Source organism: Apiospora hydei (assembly GCF_038363865.1).
Source record: "Apiospora hydei strain CBS 114990 chromosome Unknown utg000003l_segment0_segment0, whole genome shotgun sequence".
In the NCBI taxonomy this organism is placed as follows: Eukaryota; Fungi; Ascomycota; class Sordariomycetes; order Amphisphaeriales; family Apiosporaceae; genus Apiospora; species Apiospora hydei.
Genome location: NW_027117362.1, coordinates 1,398,096 through 1,416,531, shown reverse-complemented (window position 1 = coordinate 1,416,531; position 18,436 = coordinate 1,398,096). Strand labels below are relative to the sequence as shown.

General features: G+C 55.9%; 6 protein-coding genes across 6 annotated transcripts; 3 read left to right on the top strand and 3 right to left on the bottom strand.

Moving 5' to 3' along the window:
* Nucleotides 1–2,734: 2,734 nt before the first annotated feature.
* On the top strand, nt 2,735–4,266 carry PG997_002274 (kinase-like domain-containing protein; the record flags this gene model as incomplete). The annotated part of the gene is made up of 2 exons (XM_066806589.1): nt 2,735–4,068; nt 4,125–4,266. The coding sequence occupies 2 exons, from the start codon at nt 2,735–2,737 to the stop codon at nt 4,264–4,266; spliced, it is 1,476 nt and encodes a 491-aa protein (XP_066673885.1).
* A 2,779-nt stretch (nt 4,267–7,045) lies between these two features.
* Nucleotides 7,046–7,865, bottom strand: PG997_002273 (uncharacterized protein; the record flags this gene model as incomplete). Its single annotated transcript, XM_066806588.1, has 4 exons — nt 7,046–7,284; nt 7,350–7,663; nt 7,735–7,769; nt 7,824–7,865. The coding sequence occupies 4 exons, from the start codon at nt 7,863–7,865 to the stop codon at nt 7,046–7,048; spliced, it is 630 nt and encodes a 209-aa protein (XP_066673884.1).
* Nucleotides 7,866–8,164: 299 nt separating this feature from the next.
* Nucleotides 8,165–10,438, bottom strand: PG997_002272 (uncharacterized protein; the record flags this gene model as incomplete). The annotated part of the gene is made up of 1 exon (XM_066806587.1): nt 8,165–10,438. The coding sequence occupies one exon, from the start codon at nt 10,436–10,438 to the stop codon at nt 8,165–8,167; it is 2,274 nt and encodes a 757-aa protein (XP_066673883.1).
* A 527-nt stretch (nt 10,439–10,965) lies between these two features.
* Nucleotides 10,966–14,972, bottom strand: PG997_002271 (urea carboxylase; the record flags this gene model as incomplete). The annotated part of the gene is made up of 5 exons (XM_066806586.1): nt 10,966–11,204; nt 11,301–13,664; nt 13,769–13,940; nt 14,068–14,487; nt 14,529–14,972. The coding sequence occupies 5 exons, from the start codon at nt 14,970–14,972 to the stop codon at nt 10,966–10,968; spliced, it is 3,639 nt and encodes a 1,212-aa protein (XP_066673882.1).
* A 568-nt stretch (nt 14,973–15,540) lies between these two features.
* Nucleotides 15,541–16,375, top strand: PG997_002270 (lactam utilization protein lamB; the record flags this gene model as incomplete). The annotated part of the gene is made up of 2 exons (XM_066806585.1): nt 15,541–15,662; nt 15,739–16,375. The coding sequence occupies 2 exons, from the start codon at nt 15,541–15,543 to the stop codon at nt 16,373–16,375; spliced, it is 759 nt and encodes a 252-aa protein (XP_066673881.1).
* A 279-nt stretch (nt 16,376–16,654) lies between these two features.
* Nucleotides 16,655–16,912, top strand: PG997_002269 (uncharacterized protein; the record flags this gene model as incomplete). The annotated part of the gene is made up of 2 exons (XM_066806584.1): nt 16,655–16,758; nt 16,780–16,912. 2 exons carry the CDS (start codon nt 16,655–16,657, stop codon nt 16,910–16,912), a joined length of 237 nt encoding a protein of 78 aa, XP_066673880.1.
* Nucleotides 16,913–18,436: the final 1,524 nt, after the last annotated feature.

The following is an 18,436-nucleotide window of genomic DNA, read 5'->3' as shown; positions in this document are numbered from 1 at the left end:
ACCTACCTGTTCTTACCTACATACATGCAACCCATTGGGCCGCATCTAAATTGCATATGATGCCTAGTCCTCTCGGCCAGTGCCGACATAAGGTTGGAGTAGGTCGAACTGTTTCGTTTGGAGATGCCACCGGCCGGTGTCAGCACTACTGTCAAACGCGAAAGGACATTGCAGCATTTGGCGTTGTCAAAAAGTGTGCATTGCGGGAAGAAGAAAAGAAGCGTACGGCGATCCCATCCCAACATCGCATGTCAAAGTCTCGTAGTTAGTGCATGTAACGTTGGGTACGCGCATTTTGATACACGTCAATTCCCACACTAGGTGACAAGTGAGCAGCCGACGGCACGATACATACGGGCTTTGACGAACGGCATATCTGGGATGGAAATGAGCGACTGAAATCTTACTCATCCGTCAGCTACCCTACCGCTTCGTCAATCCAGCATTTTGATTTCATCATAACGCTGTTACTGCACACCCATATAATCAGCGCCAAGGCAGGTGAGTCTGGCAGCGCGATGTATGTGGTAGTAGCATGCGGCGGCGGTGGGGATGAAGCGAGGGCGGAATGCATCCTGCACAGCTTACCACACCTATTGCCTATCACTGGCCGACGCTCGACGTCTCATCGAAGCACACATGGTCGCCTTTGGCTGGATTGGGGTGGGGGTGGCATACTCAATTCGGCCAGGAGTGGCGGCTGGCTGGCTGCGAGGTTCGCACAAAATGGCAAGGCGACCAGCGACACGACCAGTGACACCTAATCCCTATCCCTAGTAATTGAGGTCCCCAACTTTCCATGTTATGGGTGTGTTGATGTGATCCGAGTGGTTGGCTACAGGCGTATGTAGTACCACCGCGAGTTGCAGCGAACAAACATCAAATGGCGGCTTCATCAGACTCCTCAGCATCTGATCATCCCATCAGCCGTTTCGCGAATTTCGCTCCCCAGCACCGTTAGCCGCCAGGCCTTGTCTCAAACTTGGTTCCCCATATCAGTGACATGCCGGTTATGTGCCAGTCGGCTTCAAGTCCTAGGTTAGCACCAAAGGAGGACGGGCAGGGAACATTTGAAAGCGATGCTGGGCTGGAGGGGTCTAGGGCCATCAACCATCGCAGTTGCTGGCGACCCCGCTAATGCACCCGTTGCACTTCGGTCCGTCGGCCAAAGTTGGACCACCATTTCGAAAACAGCCCCCAGCTTCTTCGATATGCCGAGCGAGGCAGCAGCAGGCTGCCAACTGATCACTCCAGGTTGAACTGGCCATCAACGTACAGAAATGCGTATGGGCAGCCGCATCATTGAACGCTGACAGAATATGACAGGTACAATTCGTCCATTCATGTTTGACTGTTTGCCTGACTGGCTGGCTGTAGTAGGATGTATTGATGTGCTTGCTGTGTATGTATGTATCATCAACTGATTGATCGAATCAATGCCCCCATCCCGCTTCGAATGGCCTCAGGTGTCAGGTTTGGCGTTGTGGCCTCCACCCTGGCTGGGATTTTGATTCCTGCAGATTAGGCGCCTACGCCTGGGCTACACGGGCTACACGGGCTACACGCATGGATTTCTGGATCTGATGCCGGCCATCCCTGCATCCCAAGGTTGGGGCCAAGGGTCAGCGAGGGTCATACCGTCTCTGGGCCTTGCTCAGCCTGTACGTACCCAGCCCGCTAGAAGGCAGCTCTGGCCAGTAGTGGCGCGTTCCCCTCAGCACGCCCAAGACCCGAGCCCAGTCTGGCCAGTCAGGCCCAAACCTGCTGCTGCTCCCTCTCCACTCCTTCCACACTCACCCACATACCAGAAACCCTTCCCTCAAATGGAGGGGGTCACGCACGGGAACAACCTGCAACAGTCCTCCTCCTCCCTTGTTGTTGACAACTCTCGGCTTTTTAGGTAGACTTGTTCTTCTGCTCCCGGCCAGACCAGACGAGATATCATTCATTCGTTGTCTTTCTTGTTGTATCGCCTTCTCGCTTCATTGCTCTCCTGTCGAATCATACATACATCATCGGCATCGCTAGACTGACCCGATTTATTTACCTGACACTCTGACACTTCCTACCGACCGACCGGATCGTGTTAGCTGAGCCTGATTGGCCTTGGCAACCACCAAGCAAAAACGCCCTCCTGCGGACAACCGATCATAATCTACGTCACAAACTATAATATATATATTGCTTCGGCTGCCGTACAACAACAAGCACTTGATCTGTCTCTGTCGATCTTGTCAAGCTGTTGCCCAGTTTCGCCGACAGGATTGCTGCACAAAACTTCGCTTCGGACCTACTGGAGAACAAACACCCCGAGTCTCCGACCACACCCAGCGACGGCTGCACCTAGAGTTGGGCAAACAACAGCAATCAGAGTACTCCGAACTCTGGACCTGTATCTCTGCGCAACTCCCTCGACGCTTCGGTGCCTAGCTGTTTCCCCTGCAGCTTTCGAGTCGCCTGTACAACGGTGCCACAATGTCTGAACAAGGGAACTCTGGATCGGGGTCGCAACCTGTAATTGAACCCTTTCATTCCCTCCGCAATGTCCCTCCTGTCACCCTCTTTTGTTATCGCACACGCGTACTGGTGCCCAAGGACGAGAGACCCGGCAGCGCCGGTACATATTTGAGTCACAGAATGCTAACAGCTCTCTCTTCACAATGAAGGCCTCGATCCCGACGCTCGAAACTCCTACCCCGCCGACCCTCTCTAATACCAGCAGTCCCGCCCCCTCATGTCGTCGCCAGCTCCTCTGCTCAGGCCTGCCCTCGGCGGCGGACGCCCGGGCGGAGGGCGGACACCGAGATTGGGTCTCGCCATTCCCCCATCGCCAAATGCCAAACCAGTGGGCGCCGCGCAAAGCACTCGGCCGGCATTACCGACGCTTCACCTCGCCACACCCATGGGCAGCACAATAGTGCCATCCGAGCAGCCCCCGCGGCAATTCGGTATTCAGCCGGGACAATCAGCAAGCGGAGGCAGTGAGAGCAGTGCGGCACACTCGAGATCAGGCAGCTTTGGCCCCATGGATGGCCGTGCCAGCAACCCCACATCGGCAGGATCTCAATTCTCTGCCTTGTCTTTTGCATCACAGTACGGCATCGGTGGATCGCGGCCACAAGGAACGCCCGATCCCGTATCGGCTGTTGGTTCTATATATTCGGAGAGGAGCGAGGGCGGCATTGGTATGGAGCGCGATGGCAGCATGCACGGCTTGGAAGCCCAATTCGACAAACTCACGATCGAAAAGGCTCGGACTGCCGATGTCGAGGACCTAGACGACGATGGCTGGCGAATTGCAAGCCTGGAGAAGAGAATCGTCGAGCTGGGTAGCCTAGGCGAGGGTGCGGGAGGTGCGGTCACCCGATGCAAGCTGACAGGCGGAAAGACAGTATTTGCTCTGAAAGTTATCACCACCAACCCCGACCCGGATGTGAAGAAACAGATTGTGCGCGAGATCAACTTCAACAAGGAATGCGCCTCGGAGCATATCTGCCGTTATTACGGCGCCTTTGTTGACCCGGCTACTGCGACAATTTCCATCTCCATGGAGTTTTGCGAGGGCGGATCTCTCGACAGCATATATAAGGAGGTCAAACGCCTGGGCGGCCGTACCGGCGAGAAGGTACTTGGCAAAATTGCCGAAGGCGTCCTAGCCGGCTTGACGTATCTCCACTCCAAGAAGATTATTCACCGAGACATCAAGCCCAGCAACATTTTGATCTGCCGGAACGGCGACGTGAAACTCTGCGATTTCGGTGTTTCCGGAGATTTCGGTACCAAGGGAGAGGCCAATACCTTCATTGGAACTAGTTACTACATGGCTCCTGAGCGTATCACGGGTCAAAGCTACACCATTACTAGCGACGTATGGTCCACAGGAGTCACGCTTTTGGAAGTGGCTCAGCATCGCTTCCCGTTCCCTGCCGATGGTACTGAGATGCAGCCCAAGGCTGGTCTAATCGACCTGCTCACATATATCGTACGGCAACCAATTCCCAAGCTCAAGGATGAGCCCGACGCCAATATTCTCTGGAGCGACAGCTTCAAATACTTTATTGAGTGCTGGTAAGTATTACGTTGTCGCCCATTTACAAGCGACGCACGCTAACCCTATCTTACAGTCTCGAGAAGGAGCCCACGCGTCGGGCCAGCCCATGGAGAATGCTCGAGCATCCTTGGATGCTAGACATGAAGACGAAGCGCGTCAACATGGAGAAATACCTCTCCCAAGTATGGGGTTGGGATAATAAGGAGAAGGCCTAGATGAGCCACTCGATCTATTCTTCCACATCATCTACTACGGCAGCCGTACGGCGCACCTTTCCGAGCAAAACACAACATCATTATGATCAGCGATCGATCATTCTATTAACTGGATACCCTCAGGTATCACATCACCTCTGGCCCTGAAGTATATAAAGCGGGATTATTGGCTTGTTATGTTTGGATATACGATGCCATCACAGTCTGCTGGAAGAGTACAGTTTCGCAAATCAAGACTGAATGCCAATCAAGTCACATGATACCGCAGTTGGATACATTCTACTGATACGACTGAATGTGCTGCGAAAGTACAGCTTCACGTGTCAATGTATGGGATTTGGAGGGGGCCACAAGCTTATCAAATCTGGCGTTCTAGGGGACTGAAATAATGGAAGCGGTTGGGATGTATTCTGGTTCCACTGCAGGAGGGCTTATCCTCTCTTGGCCAGATCGAGTCGAAAACAATATAGAGCGTGTTTCTACTCTAACGCAGAGCCTTCTGGGCTTCCCTTATGATATGATGCTGGTTTTCCCATGTTTTTGAGATGGACCGATGGATCTACTACATACAGGCCGTGGGCAGATCGATGCAAGGAATGCTCTTCGCCTTGTGCTGCTTCCGAAGCTTCTTGGGGTCATTCCATGCATGAGATTGACCCTTTGGGGCTCAGGGATGTGCCACCACCTGCATCCGGCACCAATGAGGGGAATTAATGGATGTCGACTTTTCTTGATTGCTTCTTTTCGTCAGACCAAGAAGGGGGCGCGGGGTGGATTGCATGCAGTCATGCATGCATGGAGCAGCCATCCTCTTGATGATCATCAATTCTCTTCTTCCTCTACTATTACTTCGCCATTGTCTGATAAGACGCAGGGTTCAATTGATTGAGGGGAGATTATTTGCTTTCAGTGAGCAACCAGCCCCAATGAGATTGAAGTCGGCGCTGGGAGCTGCAGGGCAATCGGGGAGCGTCCAAACATGCAGCACGACCTACCCCTCTCTCGGCGACCCCGAACCCCTGAGCTCTCTCCCTTGCATTTGGGGCGGCGGCATCCATCGCACACACACACACACACACACACGCACTGAAGCTTTCTCAGCCTTAGGCGCATTGATTACCCCACGATGCGTGTCTTACCCTGATACCCCTACTTACTTACCGATCCGGCCCCCAATCTGACTGATGGGGGCAGGCAGACACACGAGGAAAAGCTACTCACACCTCGCATTCATCAACCCACTCGACACGTTGCAGCCACGCGGCGAACACCGGTTTGCATTCCTTACTTTCTTTTCTCTCCTTCGGGTCAGGTCAGATCAGGGGAGGCGGGGAAAGTGGGAGGGTGGTGAGGGGGCAGGGGGCAGATTGGGGCGATATGCGCTGCAGAGGAGACGGCCGCGTTTGGGGCTGAATATGCAAATCCAAGATTCCACCGCTTCTGGGTGCATACTCAGGTATGTACTCAACAGGCGAAGCCGGGAACCCCAAATGTCATACGAGTGAGCTGCATGTGCTCATACGTGGTGGGCGTTCTTGGCCCAGGTCGGTGATTGTATCCTTGCAGGCTGAGATGCAAATTGCATGAAAGCGTACGGAACTACCGAATTATGTTGCTTGGGAGGTGATTGGCCAACCGACGTCGGCTTAAACTCGTACTGTTCTTTTCCCCTGGAGATGCTCACTTGGGTGGAGCTACATACACTGAGGTAAGGCCGACGTTGGTAACCCCCACAGTATTATATCATTGTGTGCATTTGCCAGGACCAACAGTTGCATGTTAGTCGTAGTCGGCAAGTATTACACGACGATTCTCTCAGGTTAGCTCCCGAAGCACTGGAACTCTCTCTAGGGCACATATCATTCTGGCAATTATTGATTACCTTGACAATCGGAACGTGTGCCTGTTACCTCTGCTGTCCCCTTTTGAGAGCCTTTTGCTCGTCCCTGCACTATATTCAATGGCCGGAGCGCTGGGAGGGGTTCGCCCTGTACCCTGCAACAAACGGGGAAAAGCGTACTTTACGTAAGGAAGGGTATGTTCCCTTTGCACAGACGAAAGCAGCCAGTGCGGATATAGCTGTGTGAGCAGATCCGTTGAAGCCCCCTTATTGTGGAATCCAAGGGGCTATGGCAGTTGTCGTTCCTCTTATCTACATGTCCTCCGCCCAAGCCCCGGGGACGTATTGTGAGTTCATATATTCAATTGATAGATATTGTCACCTGCTGGTAGTAGGGGAGTACTCTACCTGGCGTGTTCCCGTCTTTTGACAAAGTGCTTGATGCAATGCAATGTTTGGTGACATCCAGCCAGCTAGGCCTCCTGATACCCCGTAGGGCCTCACTTGCAGCGTCAAGATGAGAGGCAAGCAGTCACTTGAAAATTTATCCTGACAAATTGCAAAATACCGTCGTGGGGTTTCAAGTAAATAAATTGTGATGAAAGTAGCCAGTCTTGGTCGTCCTGATTTCGCGTGCGAAGTACCGAGTGTCGCAAACCTGAGCATGGCACCAACGCCCAAATCTGCCAGGCTCTTGAGTGTGTCTTGCGAGCAAAGCATTCGACCGTATAGCCTGCGTGTGCAAACTCATCACAACCACTCCAGGCCGTCCTATTGTGCAGTTGCTAACGAACCAGGGTTCATACAAATGAGTAAAGCTCAATTCTAGGTGTTCGATTTCGGGTGCTTCTCTGTCATGATCTCTCTGCATGAATTGTCAAAGCGGTGTATCTTCTACGTAGACATTGAATAGATTCATAGCGCAAAAGGTGTGTGGGTTCATACTTGCCACATCTTAGACATCTCCAGACCCTCAGCGAATGTACCGAGTTTCCCGTCAATGGCGTACCCCTGAGCTTCCAACGCCCGGCACTCCATGTAAAGGTCCCTAAGAGGCACCGAGAAAACCTCGATGAACTCTCCTTCTTCCAACTTTGCCTTCGGCTTCTGGTTCTCGGGATCATTGAGATCGATCTTGACATGAATCACATAGTTGCACGAGCTTGAGGAAGCAGGAGCTGCGGTCGTCGTCTGTCAGTGCTCATATCTTCTCCATATGAATGACGAGGGCCACCTGACTTACAACTGTGCAGAACGGGGCGGGCGCCGCCGCCGCGATCCTGGATGACAGTGCCGACATAGCCCGTCTCCTCCAGGAGCTCGCGTACGGCCGCCTGCTCGGGCGACTCGCCGGCGTCTACGAGCCCGGCCGGGAGCTCGATGACGATCTTGTCAACGGGCGGGCGGAACTGCTTCTCCAGCAGCAGCTCGGGTCCCGTCGCCTTCTCCAGGATGGCCACGATCTGGATGGCGTCGACGGTGCTGCCCTTGGGCTTCGTGGTGCGTCTGGTGCCTTCCCAGGATCTCTGGTTGCCTCTTTCGTCCTGATATGTAATCCTTCGGAGGCATGTTAGTTCTGCTTCGTCCCAGAGCTCTGTTAAAGAAATGGATGATGCCTAGTTGCTTACTTCTCAAGGTTGATCCACTTCGCATCCTTGTTCTCCTGAGTATTTCGTCAGTGAGAGTCTCAGAACACGCTGGAATTAGACAAGTATACAAGGGGCTCCCTGCCCGTGACTTTGGCGGTCTTGGCGGTCATTTTTGCCTATTGGATGGTGACAGTTGCGGTTTGCCTAAAGAGGTTGATGGATGGTTGGAAGCGGAGAATCAAGTACGTAGCGTTTGCTACAGATATTACTGAGCGGATCAGCCCGTAGCGGTCCGGCTGCCAGCTGGCGAGATACCCGGGCTGCCAAACACAACCCCCTTTTGTCCAGATGTGAATGAAAGCAGCATTTCTGTAGCTATTCAAGATTCGCTGGATAATGAAGTTGTGGTTTTACACAGTCTTCATAACGATGAATTCAGTAATGCTTTGTCATAAGTGAAATTCCCAGCTTAACCAAACACCAGATGTATGTCCTTCAAATCATGACTTTCCCAGCTCTCCTTTTTGATGTACCCGACACCTTTCCGATAAGCCACCCCATCAACCCACTCGATCCAAAGAACGCCATACCACTCCCGAAACTGCGGAGGATCCACGACCACGACATACCGCCTCACTACAAGCCTTCTCTGGAGACAAATTGCGACGAGCTCGATGGTACGGCTTTCGTCCACGTCCGCGGCCGGAAACTCGGCTGCGTGCTCATCGGACGATACTTGGAGGTAGCCACAGCGGCCATGGCCCCCTCTCCCCAAAACACATAACTGAGCAGGGACAAGTTCCCTGCTATAATTGGGTCTCCGGCTCCTCCTAGCAGCAAACATTCCACGTTTCGTGTCACAAGATAAGAAGGGCCATTGCGGTAGTGGCATGTCTATGCTCGGGTTTCCAACGATGTCTTTTATAGGGAATGGGCGCCAGTAGTATTCTCCGGGCAGGCTCGGGTGCTTATAGACATAGTCACCCAGCACATGGAACGCTTCTTCGCCTTCTTCGCCTTTCCCGTTTACGGAAATATATTTTAATATATCGAATCTCTCCTTTGTCCATCCTTCCTTGAGTAGAGATTCCGATTGATCCTTCTTGAAGAAGTCGCCATCATGATCTAGAAATGTCGATCGGATCGCATACTTCGTGCTCGAAGTCGGGGTCTCTTGAATGTACCATTGCGTGATGCGTTTTGTTATGGGCCGGCGGAGAGAACCCTCAAACAACTCCCCGCTATGCTCGTCGATGGCGAACGTGTACCCTTTCCAGCCTAGCCAAGACCAAGACGGTAACTTGGATCCGTGTAGAATTGTGTGATCCTTGCCCGAATGAATACGCCTTTGCATTGGCAAGCTTGGTGCTGTCCACATCAACGCGGAATCGAAGCATGTCACCGCAAGGCCATAGATAAAGCCGCCGTCAAATGAGCGGCCTACTAATGAAAGCAACCCGCTGATCCCTGCCAAGGCGTCTTCCGGGAAAGTTAGCTCCCTGTTGTTATACTCGTTGATCAGCACCGTGAGCTCGTCAAACCCCGGCTTTCCCAAAAGTATTTGTGGGAATCGAAACCTGTTGTTCAGCGTACGGGACAGCACGTCAGCACCATACATGTCCTCGTGGTGCATCGCGGAAGAGCAGTCCCAATGGAACTGGTTGCCGCCAATGACGAGCCGTCTTTTCGAGAGAGAATATTCCTGGAACGTCCAGGCCCGTTTGAAATAAGGGCTGGAACTACGGTGGCATCCCATGTCCGGGTTTTGCCGGACAACTACCTCGCAGCTTTTCCCCAGCGAGAATTTGGGTTGCAAGAGCTCCCGTGGCGGGGAGACTCCCTTCAACCCTGGTATCCCGTGGTTCGCATCTCCATCGGTGGCAACGATAGTAAGCTTGGCGGAGGCGTAAATGACCCCCATTAGTTGCAGTTGCGCCCTCGTCTGCTCCTCGTTATTTTGGACAATGCAAAGGGCATCGACCCATAGATATCGTTCGCCCAGAAGACGGGTCAGCCCGACGGCGTGTTTCACTGTTGGCGAGACACGGCTGGCGAACCGAGCCTGTAACAACGCCCCTGGCAGTCGAAGTGTGTCTAGGATGCTAAGCTCATTTTGCAGATGTGCCGTTCCGCCTCCCCATCGGTAGCTCAGCGCAACATACTCTTGAATACCACCCCCAGAAACTATGCAGTGTTTGGTGGTATCGATGAGCCAGGATGGCGAGGAGATCTGGGCAAGCTTCATGGGGTTGTCGCAGCAGTCTCGGTGTTCCGTCAGGCATTCGTGCATCCATTCTTGGAGCAGGCCAGGATCAACCCAATCTGGGTCAAGGATACGTCCCAGCCCAGGCGTCGGTAATTTGCACGACGGGTCGAGCAAGAGCAAGTGGCAAATTAGACCGTGAGTGAAACTGTCATTTTCTCGAGGAAATGGTGAACTGCGATTTGTCCAAGAAATCTGTGTACTGCCATTTCCATGAAACCTAATGAGCAGTCGTTCTTGTGGTTTTGGTGGTGTCTCGGTAAAGAAGGACTCAGGCAAGATGAACCGCAACAGAGAGTCGTGGCCTAGGCAAGGCTTTCCAAAGACCTCTCCTATTGTACCATGATAGACAACAATAGAATCCTCATACGAATCTTTCTCCCAGGTTAGCCCCGCTCTAATACTCAGATAGACACTACATGCCATTTTAATGTAACTCAGCTCATGCTGGACTGGGAGGCTGGGCGCATCCATATGCATCTTGAGCCTGGAATAAGAAGACGATGTTCCATCGAATGGCGCAGGAACGTGCAATCGACGTGTAGAGACTGGCTCAAGCCGTGTGGGATCCTTCTTGCTTCGTTAGCCACCGCTGCTGGCCCTGGACAGCGAAGGCTCTCCCCATTCGTATGTAGACAAGTACTTGAGTGAAGCTTTGCAAACGGGAAACAAGATGTGCCCAGTTTAGGAAGTTTGGGATCGAACAGTGTCCCGCAAATTCATCATTGTCTCGGGAAAGGAGGAATAACGAGGAGTGAAAAGGTTAATATGGGTGAGAGGGACGCACTAAAGACTTGTCGACCTCAGCCGAACACGGGTCTTTGGCCCCAGAAACGCGGGAGGGTACACGTACGACCAGTCACCAGGGGGCGGTACGGCACGGCTGCCCAAAACAAGTAAGACACAGCTGAAGCCAAGCCTCCCAGCTTATTCCCATCGTTATTTCCCAAACGTATGCCTGTAGCGTTCTCACTCTACCATCTTTCCTGATTACTTAAGTACTTACTTCAGGTTGCCGTCCTGACCAGAACTAGTGGCTTTCCGCTCTGCACAATGTCATTGGGTGAAACCAGCACCTTCTCGACCTTGGCTCCGGCAAGTCGATCATCCGCCCCGACATTGATCTCCATCTTCATGGCTTCGAGGATGGCGACAACCTGCCCCTTCTCTATTACTTGGCCCTCTTGCGCCAACACCTTCCATACGTTCGCATTGACCGGCGCCTCGATCACCTCAATTTTCGGATCTGGGTTTCGTTAGGAATCCAGCGCTTAGCTTTTGTCTTGTTTCATCATGCCACACTCAGCTCAGGGGTTCGTCCCTGGCTGTTGGATTCACTCACCATTCAGAAGCGCCTCAATGTTATCCACCGAAATGCCCTTGGCCTGTTTTTCTTCGTCCCATTTGGCCAACAACTCTTTCTCAAGGCGCACCATCTTGTCCTGACACTCCTTTTGCCGCCTCTTCTTAACAGCGACCTCGTCCCGCGTGCTCTCCAGCAACGCATTGTGCGCCCCCATATCGAACGTCGCGTCCTCCTCGACTTTGAACTGGTATCGCCCGGACTTGAAGAGCGCCATCTGCCGATCGTACTCGCCCTCGTCGACCTCCTCAAAAGTAATAACATCCATATCCTCAAACTTCCAAGGCCTCTCCTGCGAGAACCCCTCCTTATACCCCAACGTATCCACCCCTGGAATCGTCAGCCCAGCCATCATGTATCCCCCGGGCGACTCAACCGGGTAAATAGCCAGGCACGACCCGCCCCACGAGACCGTGCCCTCGGGCGTCCAGGTCCGGCTCGGATTCATCTTGGGCGCGTTGAGCCGGTGCCGCGGGTCCGCGGGCAGGCACTCGGGCAGCGCCATGAAGAACCCCACGCCCACGCAGACGAACTCGGCCTCGAGCCAGAGCCGCCGGAACTCGGCCGCGCTCAGCCCGTTGTTCGCGGCCACGAAGTCGAACGTGTCGGGCAGGTAGCTCGCATACGGCCGCTGATTCGCCATGTACCGCGCCGCGCACTCGGCGAGCTTGGGGTGCGTGAAGGTTAGGGGTAGGGTGAAGCGGCGGCTCGGCACAAGCGCGGAGCGGAGGTCGCCTAGGTCGGACTCGAGCGAGATGAGATGCTCTAGGAGCTGCGCGCGGGGGACGGCGAGGGCGTTGTAGTAGATCATCATCGAGTTGCCGATGCAGACCGTGTTGTAGATGCCCTCGCCCGTGGCGGAGAAACGGATCGTGCCGGTGCCGGCTTCGAGTTTGCGCTTGAGCGCCGTGGTCCGGCACTTGTGGTTGATGTCGAAGCTGCCGTGGCCGTAGTCGACGAGCAGGTAGTCATCCCCGCCTTGGCGGTACGATACGCGCGGGCGGGATTCCGTTTCTTCGAGTAGCCTGATGAGGGCTGGCTCGGGCTCGGCGCTTGACGGAGTACCCGGATTTCGTGATATGCTACTCTCCAGAGGATTGACAATACTACTCAGGTTATTACCAGCCGAACCCTCATTAGGTCCGGCTAGATGTTTCGCCAAGGTCGAGACATAATCTTCCTGTGCTCTGCGCGCCCGGAGTGCCTCGTCGAGAGTCACGGGCCAAAACCTGACCTTATCACCGGAGCGGAGCTGTCCGACTTTCCAATAATCCGCCTTCACGACCGTGAACGGACAGACGAACCCGCCAAAGTCAGGACAGTCGTTCGGGAGGAGGACCGGCTCGTCGCCCGTGAAGTTGATACCGCCCATGGGATACCCGTACTCGATGACATTACTCGGGTGAGCGCCACCATCACCGCCGTCCGCCCGCGCCCACTTCGGCCGCGGGCCGATCAGCCGTATGCCGCCGCGAGCTGCGTTATGCGATATTTCCCAGGTGGTACTGTAAAACATGGTGAGGTCTTCTTTGGTCAGGTAATCTTCACAGTACGGTCCGTGCATGACCTGCAGCTCCCAGCACTCATGGGCATAGTTCGGCAATAACGATTTGGGTACGGAAACAGGCGACCCAGAGGCCGATCCCGCCAGCTCAGTAGGAAGCTTTTCGACGATCTTCAGGAGATCTCCAGCGCGAATGGGCCGGCCCTGGTACCCGCCAACCAAAGTCATTGGCACCGTAGCTTTCGACCCGAACCACTCCGCCACGTTGAGGAAGCCGCCGTACACCGCCAAGTACGCCCTACATCCAGACTCCGACAGCGTCTTCCCAATCGTCAGCCGCTGACCCGCCGATATTCTGACTCGTGTCCACATCGGAAAGGCGGAGTCGTCGCCGTCCAGCGTCGCAGACATGGCCGCGCCCGTGAGCGCCACGACGGCATCGCCCAGGAACAGCAGGTCGGGACCAGTCAGCGTTATCTCCAGGCCTTCTGTGCCGAGGGGATTGCCGACGAGTGCGTTGGCGAGCTGGAAGGCGACGGGATCCATAGGGCCGCCGTGGCCGAAGCCCCTGCCGATGGTGGGGCGGCCTGGGTAGTCTTGGACGAGGGTGTACGCGCCGCCGGCTAGGACATCGATCGCGGGCGGGCGGAAGTTGAAGGTTGAGAGGAACTGTGTTATTGTCTCTCCGGCTTGGAACTTCGAGTCTTGTAATATTGCTTGCAGGAAGTCCAGGTTCGTAGGAGGGCCGCATATGACGGTCTTGGCCAGGACCTCTTGGAGTCCCGTCAGGGTTTCTGTTCGGGATGGACCGTGGTGAATGACTTTAGCCAACAGCGGATCTGATATGCCAGGTTATGTTAGTACTTGACAGTATCACAAGGCTAAACGAATCCCCGTGATGTACTCTGGGGTCTAAACCGAGTACGGCCTGGTGGTCTCTTACCGTAATGAGGACTGACTGTAATGCCAGCTCGTACCCATGTGTCTAGCCGCGTCCCCGGAAGATGACACCACTCCACTTTCTGCAGCAGACCCGGGGACGGGGCGTATCCTTTCGCGGGATTCTCGGCGTATGCCCGGACCTCGATAGCATGGCCCTTCGGCTCTTTTCCCGCCTCCACCAATCTATCCATCTCATTAGAAGAAAGCCCCTCTTGTCCGTCAAGTACGGCATCCGCTTGCCGGAGCATCAAGGCAACAAGATCGACCCCATACACCATCTCGGTCACACCGTGCCTCTACCTGCAGCCGCGTATTCATCTCCAGAAAGAAAAAGTCCCCAGTCTCGTCGTCGACCAGAAACTCCAGCGTGCCTGCGCTGGCGTACTGCACCGACTCGGCCAACGCAACAGCGGCAGCGGCCAGGCTCTGCCTCAGCTCCGGCTTTTTCTGTGTGACGAACGGGCTCGGGCACTCTTCAATGACCTTCTGGTGCCGCCTCTGGATGCTACACTCCCGCTCCCCGAGCGCCGCCACCCTTCCGTGGCCATCGCCGAACACTTGCACCTCGATATGGTGCGCCGCGGGGTAGTACTTCTCGAGAAACACCCCCGAGTCCCGGAATAGCGCCTCCCCACGCGCCCGCACCGTCTCGAACGCGGCCCGGAGCTCGGCCTCGTCCGCGCACGTCTGCAGGCCCATGCCGCCCCCGCCCGCCGTCGACTTGAGCATGACCGGGTACCCCCGGGCAGCGCCTCGGCCACGACCCGACACGCATCGTCCGCGTTCCCCAGCAGCCCCGTGCTCCCGGGCACGACCGGCACGCCCGCCGCCGTGGATAGCGCCCGCGCCGTGTGCTTCAGGCCGAACTGCTCGATGCTCTCCGGGCTGGGGCCGACAAAGTGCAGGCCCGCTGCCGCGACGGCGCGCGCGAACCCGGCGTTCTCGGACAGGAAGCCGTAGCCCGGGACAATGGCCTGCGCGCCCGCTTCGCGCGCGATGCGCAGGATCTGGTCGCCGTCCAGGTACGCGTGGGCGGCGGGCCCGTCCAGCAGGTGCGCCTCGTCCGCGTCGGCGACGTGTTGGGACGCGGAGTCGGGTTCGGTGTAGATCGCGACGATGCGGAGGCCGAGGTGCTTGGCGGTCTTGATGATGCGGACGGCGATTTCGCCGCGGTTGGCGATGAGGATGGTTTTTAGATGGTCCATCTTCGCGTTGGTGCGTATGTGGTAATGATCAGTTCACGATGTCGCATCAAATGCGCAGGAACCGCTGCACCAGAGCAGGCATAATGCCGGCTATAGATAAGCGATGCATCAAGCTCGCCGGCGATGCGTGATCAGCTGGAATGCATATCTCGGTACATGTCGTTTCGGTGTAACGGCATTTGCGGGGGATCTGCAGAGGATCGGCATTGGGATAGGGTGCTTGTCCCTGCGAGATAAGTGAAATGTTGGGGTAGGAGATAAGGAGAACCCGCATATCCCGCATATATGCCGAGATAGGCAACCGCATGCGTGATAAAGTTCCAGTTGGAGTAAAGAAACCAGTCAAGTGAGCTGGCAAGTGACGACATGGGCCATAAAGGGTCAAAAGATTTGGAGACTGCCCCAATTAATACCAAACTCCATCTCCAAGTGCCCCTGGCCCTAGATTACGGCGAGGTACGGTAACCCTATTTCGACCTTCTCAAGTGATCCGGGGCCGAGGAAAGCCAAACCTGTCTACACCTTTCCTCATTTTGTATCTCGCGTCCAACACACACACCCGCTCGTCATGCCGCCGCGCAAAGCCTACATCAACGTTGACCTGGGCGAGGGGTACGGCAATTACAGCTGCGGGCCCGATGAGCTCCTCATCCCCATGATCGACCACGCCAACGTGGCCTGTGGTTTCCAGTACGTCCCTAGGCACCCCAATGTGACATATCACCCCTAGCAGGTTGCACCCCGAAACTAACACACGACGAAACAGCGCCGGCGACCCCCTCCACATGCAGCAAGCCGTCCGCGCCTGCAAAGAGCGCGGCATCAAAATCGGCGCCCACCCGGGCCTGCCCGACGTGCAGGGCTTCGGCCGGCGCGAGATGAAGCTGAGCCCCGAGGAGCACACGGCCAACGTGGTCTACCAAGTCGGCGCGCTGCGGGGCTTCCTCGCCGCCGAGGGCGCGGAGCTGCACCACGTCAAGCCGCACGGGATCCTGTACGGGATGATGTGCCGGGACGCCGATGTGTGCCGAGCCGTGTACGCGGGGGTGCCGCCGGGGGTCAAGGTGTTCGGGCTCGCGGGGACGTGCCAGGAGACCGTGGCGCTGGAGCTGGGACTTGAGTTCGTCGCGGAGCTGTATGGGGATGTGAAGTATGATGACGAGGGAAGGCTAGTTATTGATCGGGTCAAGAAGCCGTGGAAGGTGGAGGATGTGAAGAGGCATGTAAGGCAGCAGCTGGAGGACTCGGCGGTCACGTCGTCGGTCTCGGGTAAGGTGGTTCCGCTGCCGACCAAGGACTACGCTATTTCGGTTTGCTGTCATTCCGACTCGCCCGGGTGCGTCGAGATTGTGACGGCTACGAGGGAGGTGGTTGATGAGTACAATAAGGCCAACGGGTTCTAGTCAGCGAGCGACTTGGCAGATGATCAATCCTGTACTCGGAGTCAATTTAATCAACTCAGAGCAGGCATATTCAATACAAGAATCCACTACAATAGGTGCACATTGCGTGTCATCGTCTCAAATGGACCCCACGGTTCGATCCCTAGTCTCAGCACTGCGGGCCTCTACGGCCTCCTTCAACCCAGCCGTAACCGCCAGGTACACCCTCCTCGGCACCAACGGACACACATGCCCCGTATCCAACCTATCCGCCTCCCCCGGCGGCACATCCCACTCCGAATGCGGCGCCCAAACATCCGCCCCCGCATCCAGCAGCAGCCCAACAATCTCGCCGCGCCCGAGCTCCATAGCCAGCTGCGCGGGGGCCTGGACCACTGGACATAGTCGTCGTCGACAAAAGGCAGCGGGCGGTCGGACTCGGCAAAGTCGCAGGGCGCACCGAGCACGAGCAGCGCGGCGGCCGTGGCGGCGTCGCCGCGCTCCACGGTGACGGCTAGGGTGCGGGTGAGCGTGGCGCGGTTCGTCGTCTTGGGGTAGAGGAAACCGATTAGTGTTTGATTGCCCTTGCGCACGGCCTTGTACAAGGCTGGCCCGTAGGTCTCCCAGGCGCTGTAGTCGGCGTCGGCGCCCGTGTCTAGGAAGAGCTGGACCAGGTCGGCGCGGTCGTGCTCCACGGCCCATTCCAGGGGTGTGAGGTCGATCTCTGGGTACACTACTGATAGGAACTCGGTGTCGTGTATTTCGTAAGCAGGGGCGGGCCCGAGGATAGCCGCGTTCAAGTCGACGCCGTAGGCGACTATCTGCGAGACGACCGTCGCGCCGTATCCTGATTTCAGAGCAGAGGCAAGCGCATCTTTCAAGTCTCTCTGGCTGGGCTGGGGGTTTTTCCGGAGGGGGTGGACCGTCCGAGGGACTCATGGCGCCCGTGGCCGTACTATCCTGGGCGTCCGGAAATGCCGGACGAATCTCATCGGTGTTCCGGTTCTTCAAATTGAACCTTTGATGTCTCGAGTCCCACTGCATGTCCCAGTCCCCGTCCTCAGCTAGGCATAATTCAGGCTTCGATGCATCGCCTTCTTCCGCCGCGTTGCGGAGGCGGCCTATCTCGCGCCAAATCTCACAGCCGGGAAAGAGTCGGAACTCTTCGACCAAATACCCCCGAGACTGTCGTCGGTTGCCGCTCCAAACCCCAAAGTCGCTTGTTTTCTCCTGTCTCCTGATCTCGGGCTCTACTTTGAAAACCCTCGGCACGTCGAGCGTGGGCCTGTGCGGGCTTGCCCTCTTTAGAGGGAGCGTATCCCAGTCCACGTGCTGGAAGAATGGGTGAGAGTGTATCTCGGAGATACCGTTGGCTCCCAGACGACTCGCAGGGTCTTTGGTAAGAAGGCCTCGGACTAGTTCGCGAGCCGATGAGGGCACGCCCTCGCTGAAACGCACTTCATGGTTGGCGATTGCCTGCTCCTGCCTTTGGCATCGCTGTGGTGGAATGGGGGCAACCCGGTGATCATCTCATAGACAAGAACTCCCAGCCCCCACCAGTCTCCCATGGGAGACGGCGTGTGACCTTGAAGAATTTCAGGAGCAGGGTACTCTGGTTCATTCAAGACCGCGCGGTACTGCTCTGCTCCAGTGCCCAGTCGGTAGAGACCAGGGCTGCAAATGCTGATGTGGCCATAGGGGTCGACCAGTATGTTCTCGAGTTTCAGAGACGCAACAATCCCCTTGTCGTGTAGATGCTGCAAGGCGCAAACCAGCTCCGCAGCGTAGAAGGCAGCCTTCTCGATGTCGAACCGGCGCTCCCTTTGGAGATGGCTGGACAAGTGTCCGCCATCCGCCATGGGAGATAGCAGATGCTCTTTCCTAGCGACTCGAGATGGAATGCGATGGGTGCAATGAAGGGATGACTGGGCTGCTCAGTACTAGGCACTCGGTGGCATGAGCCTTCTGTGTAAGTTGTCATGCTGTAGTGACGACTTAGCCATCTATCCGGCGCCGTCTTCTTTTCGACGTGGAAGAGCTCCCCGCTGCCATATTCCGCTAGGATACTCCAAGATTCGTCTT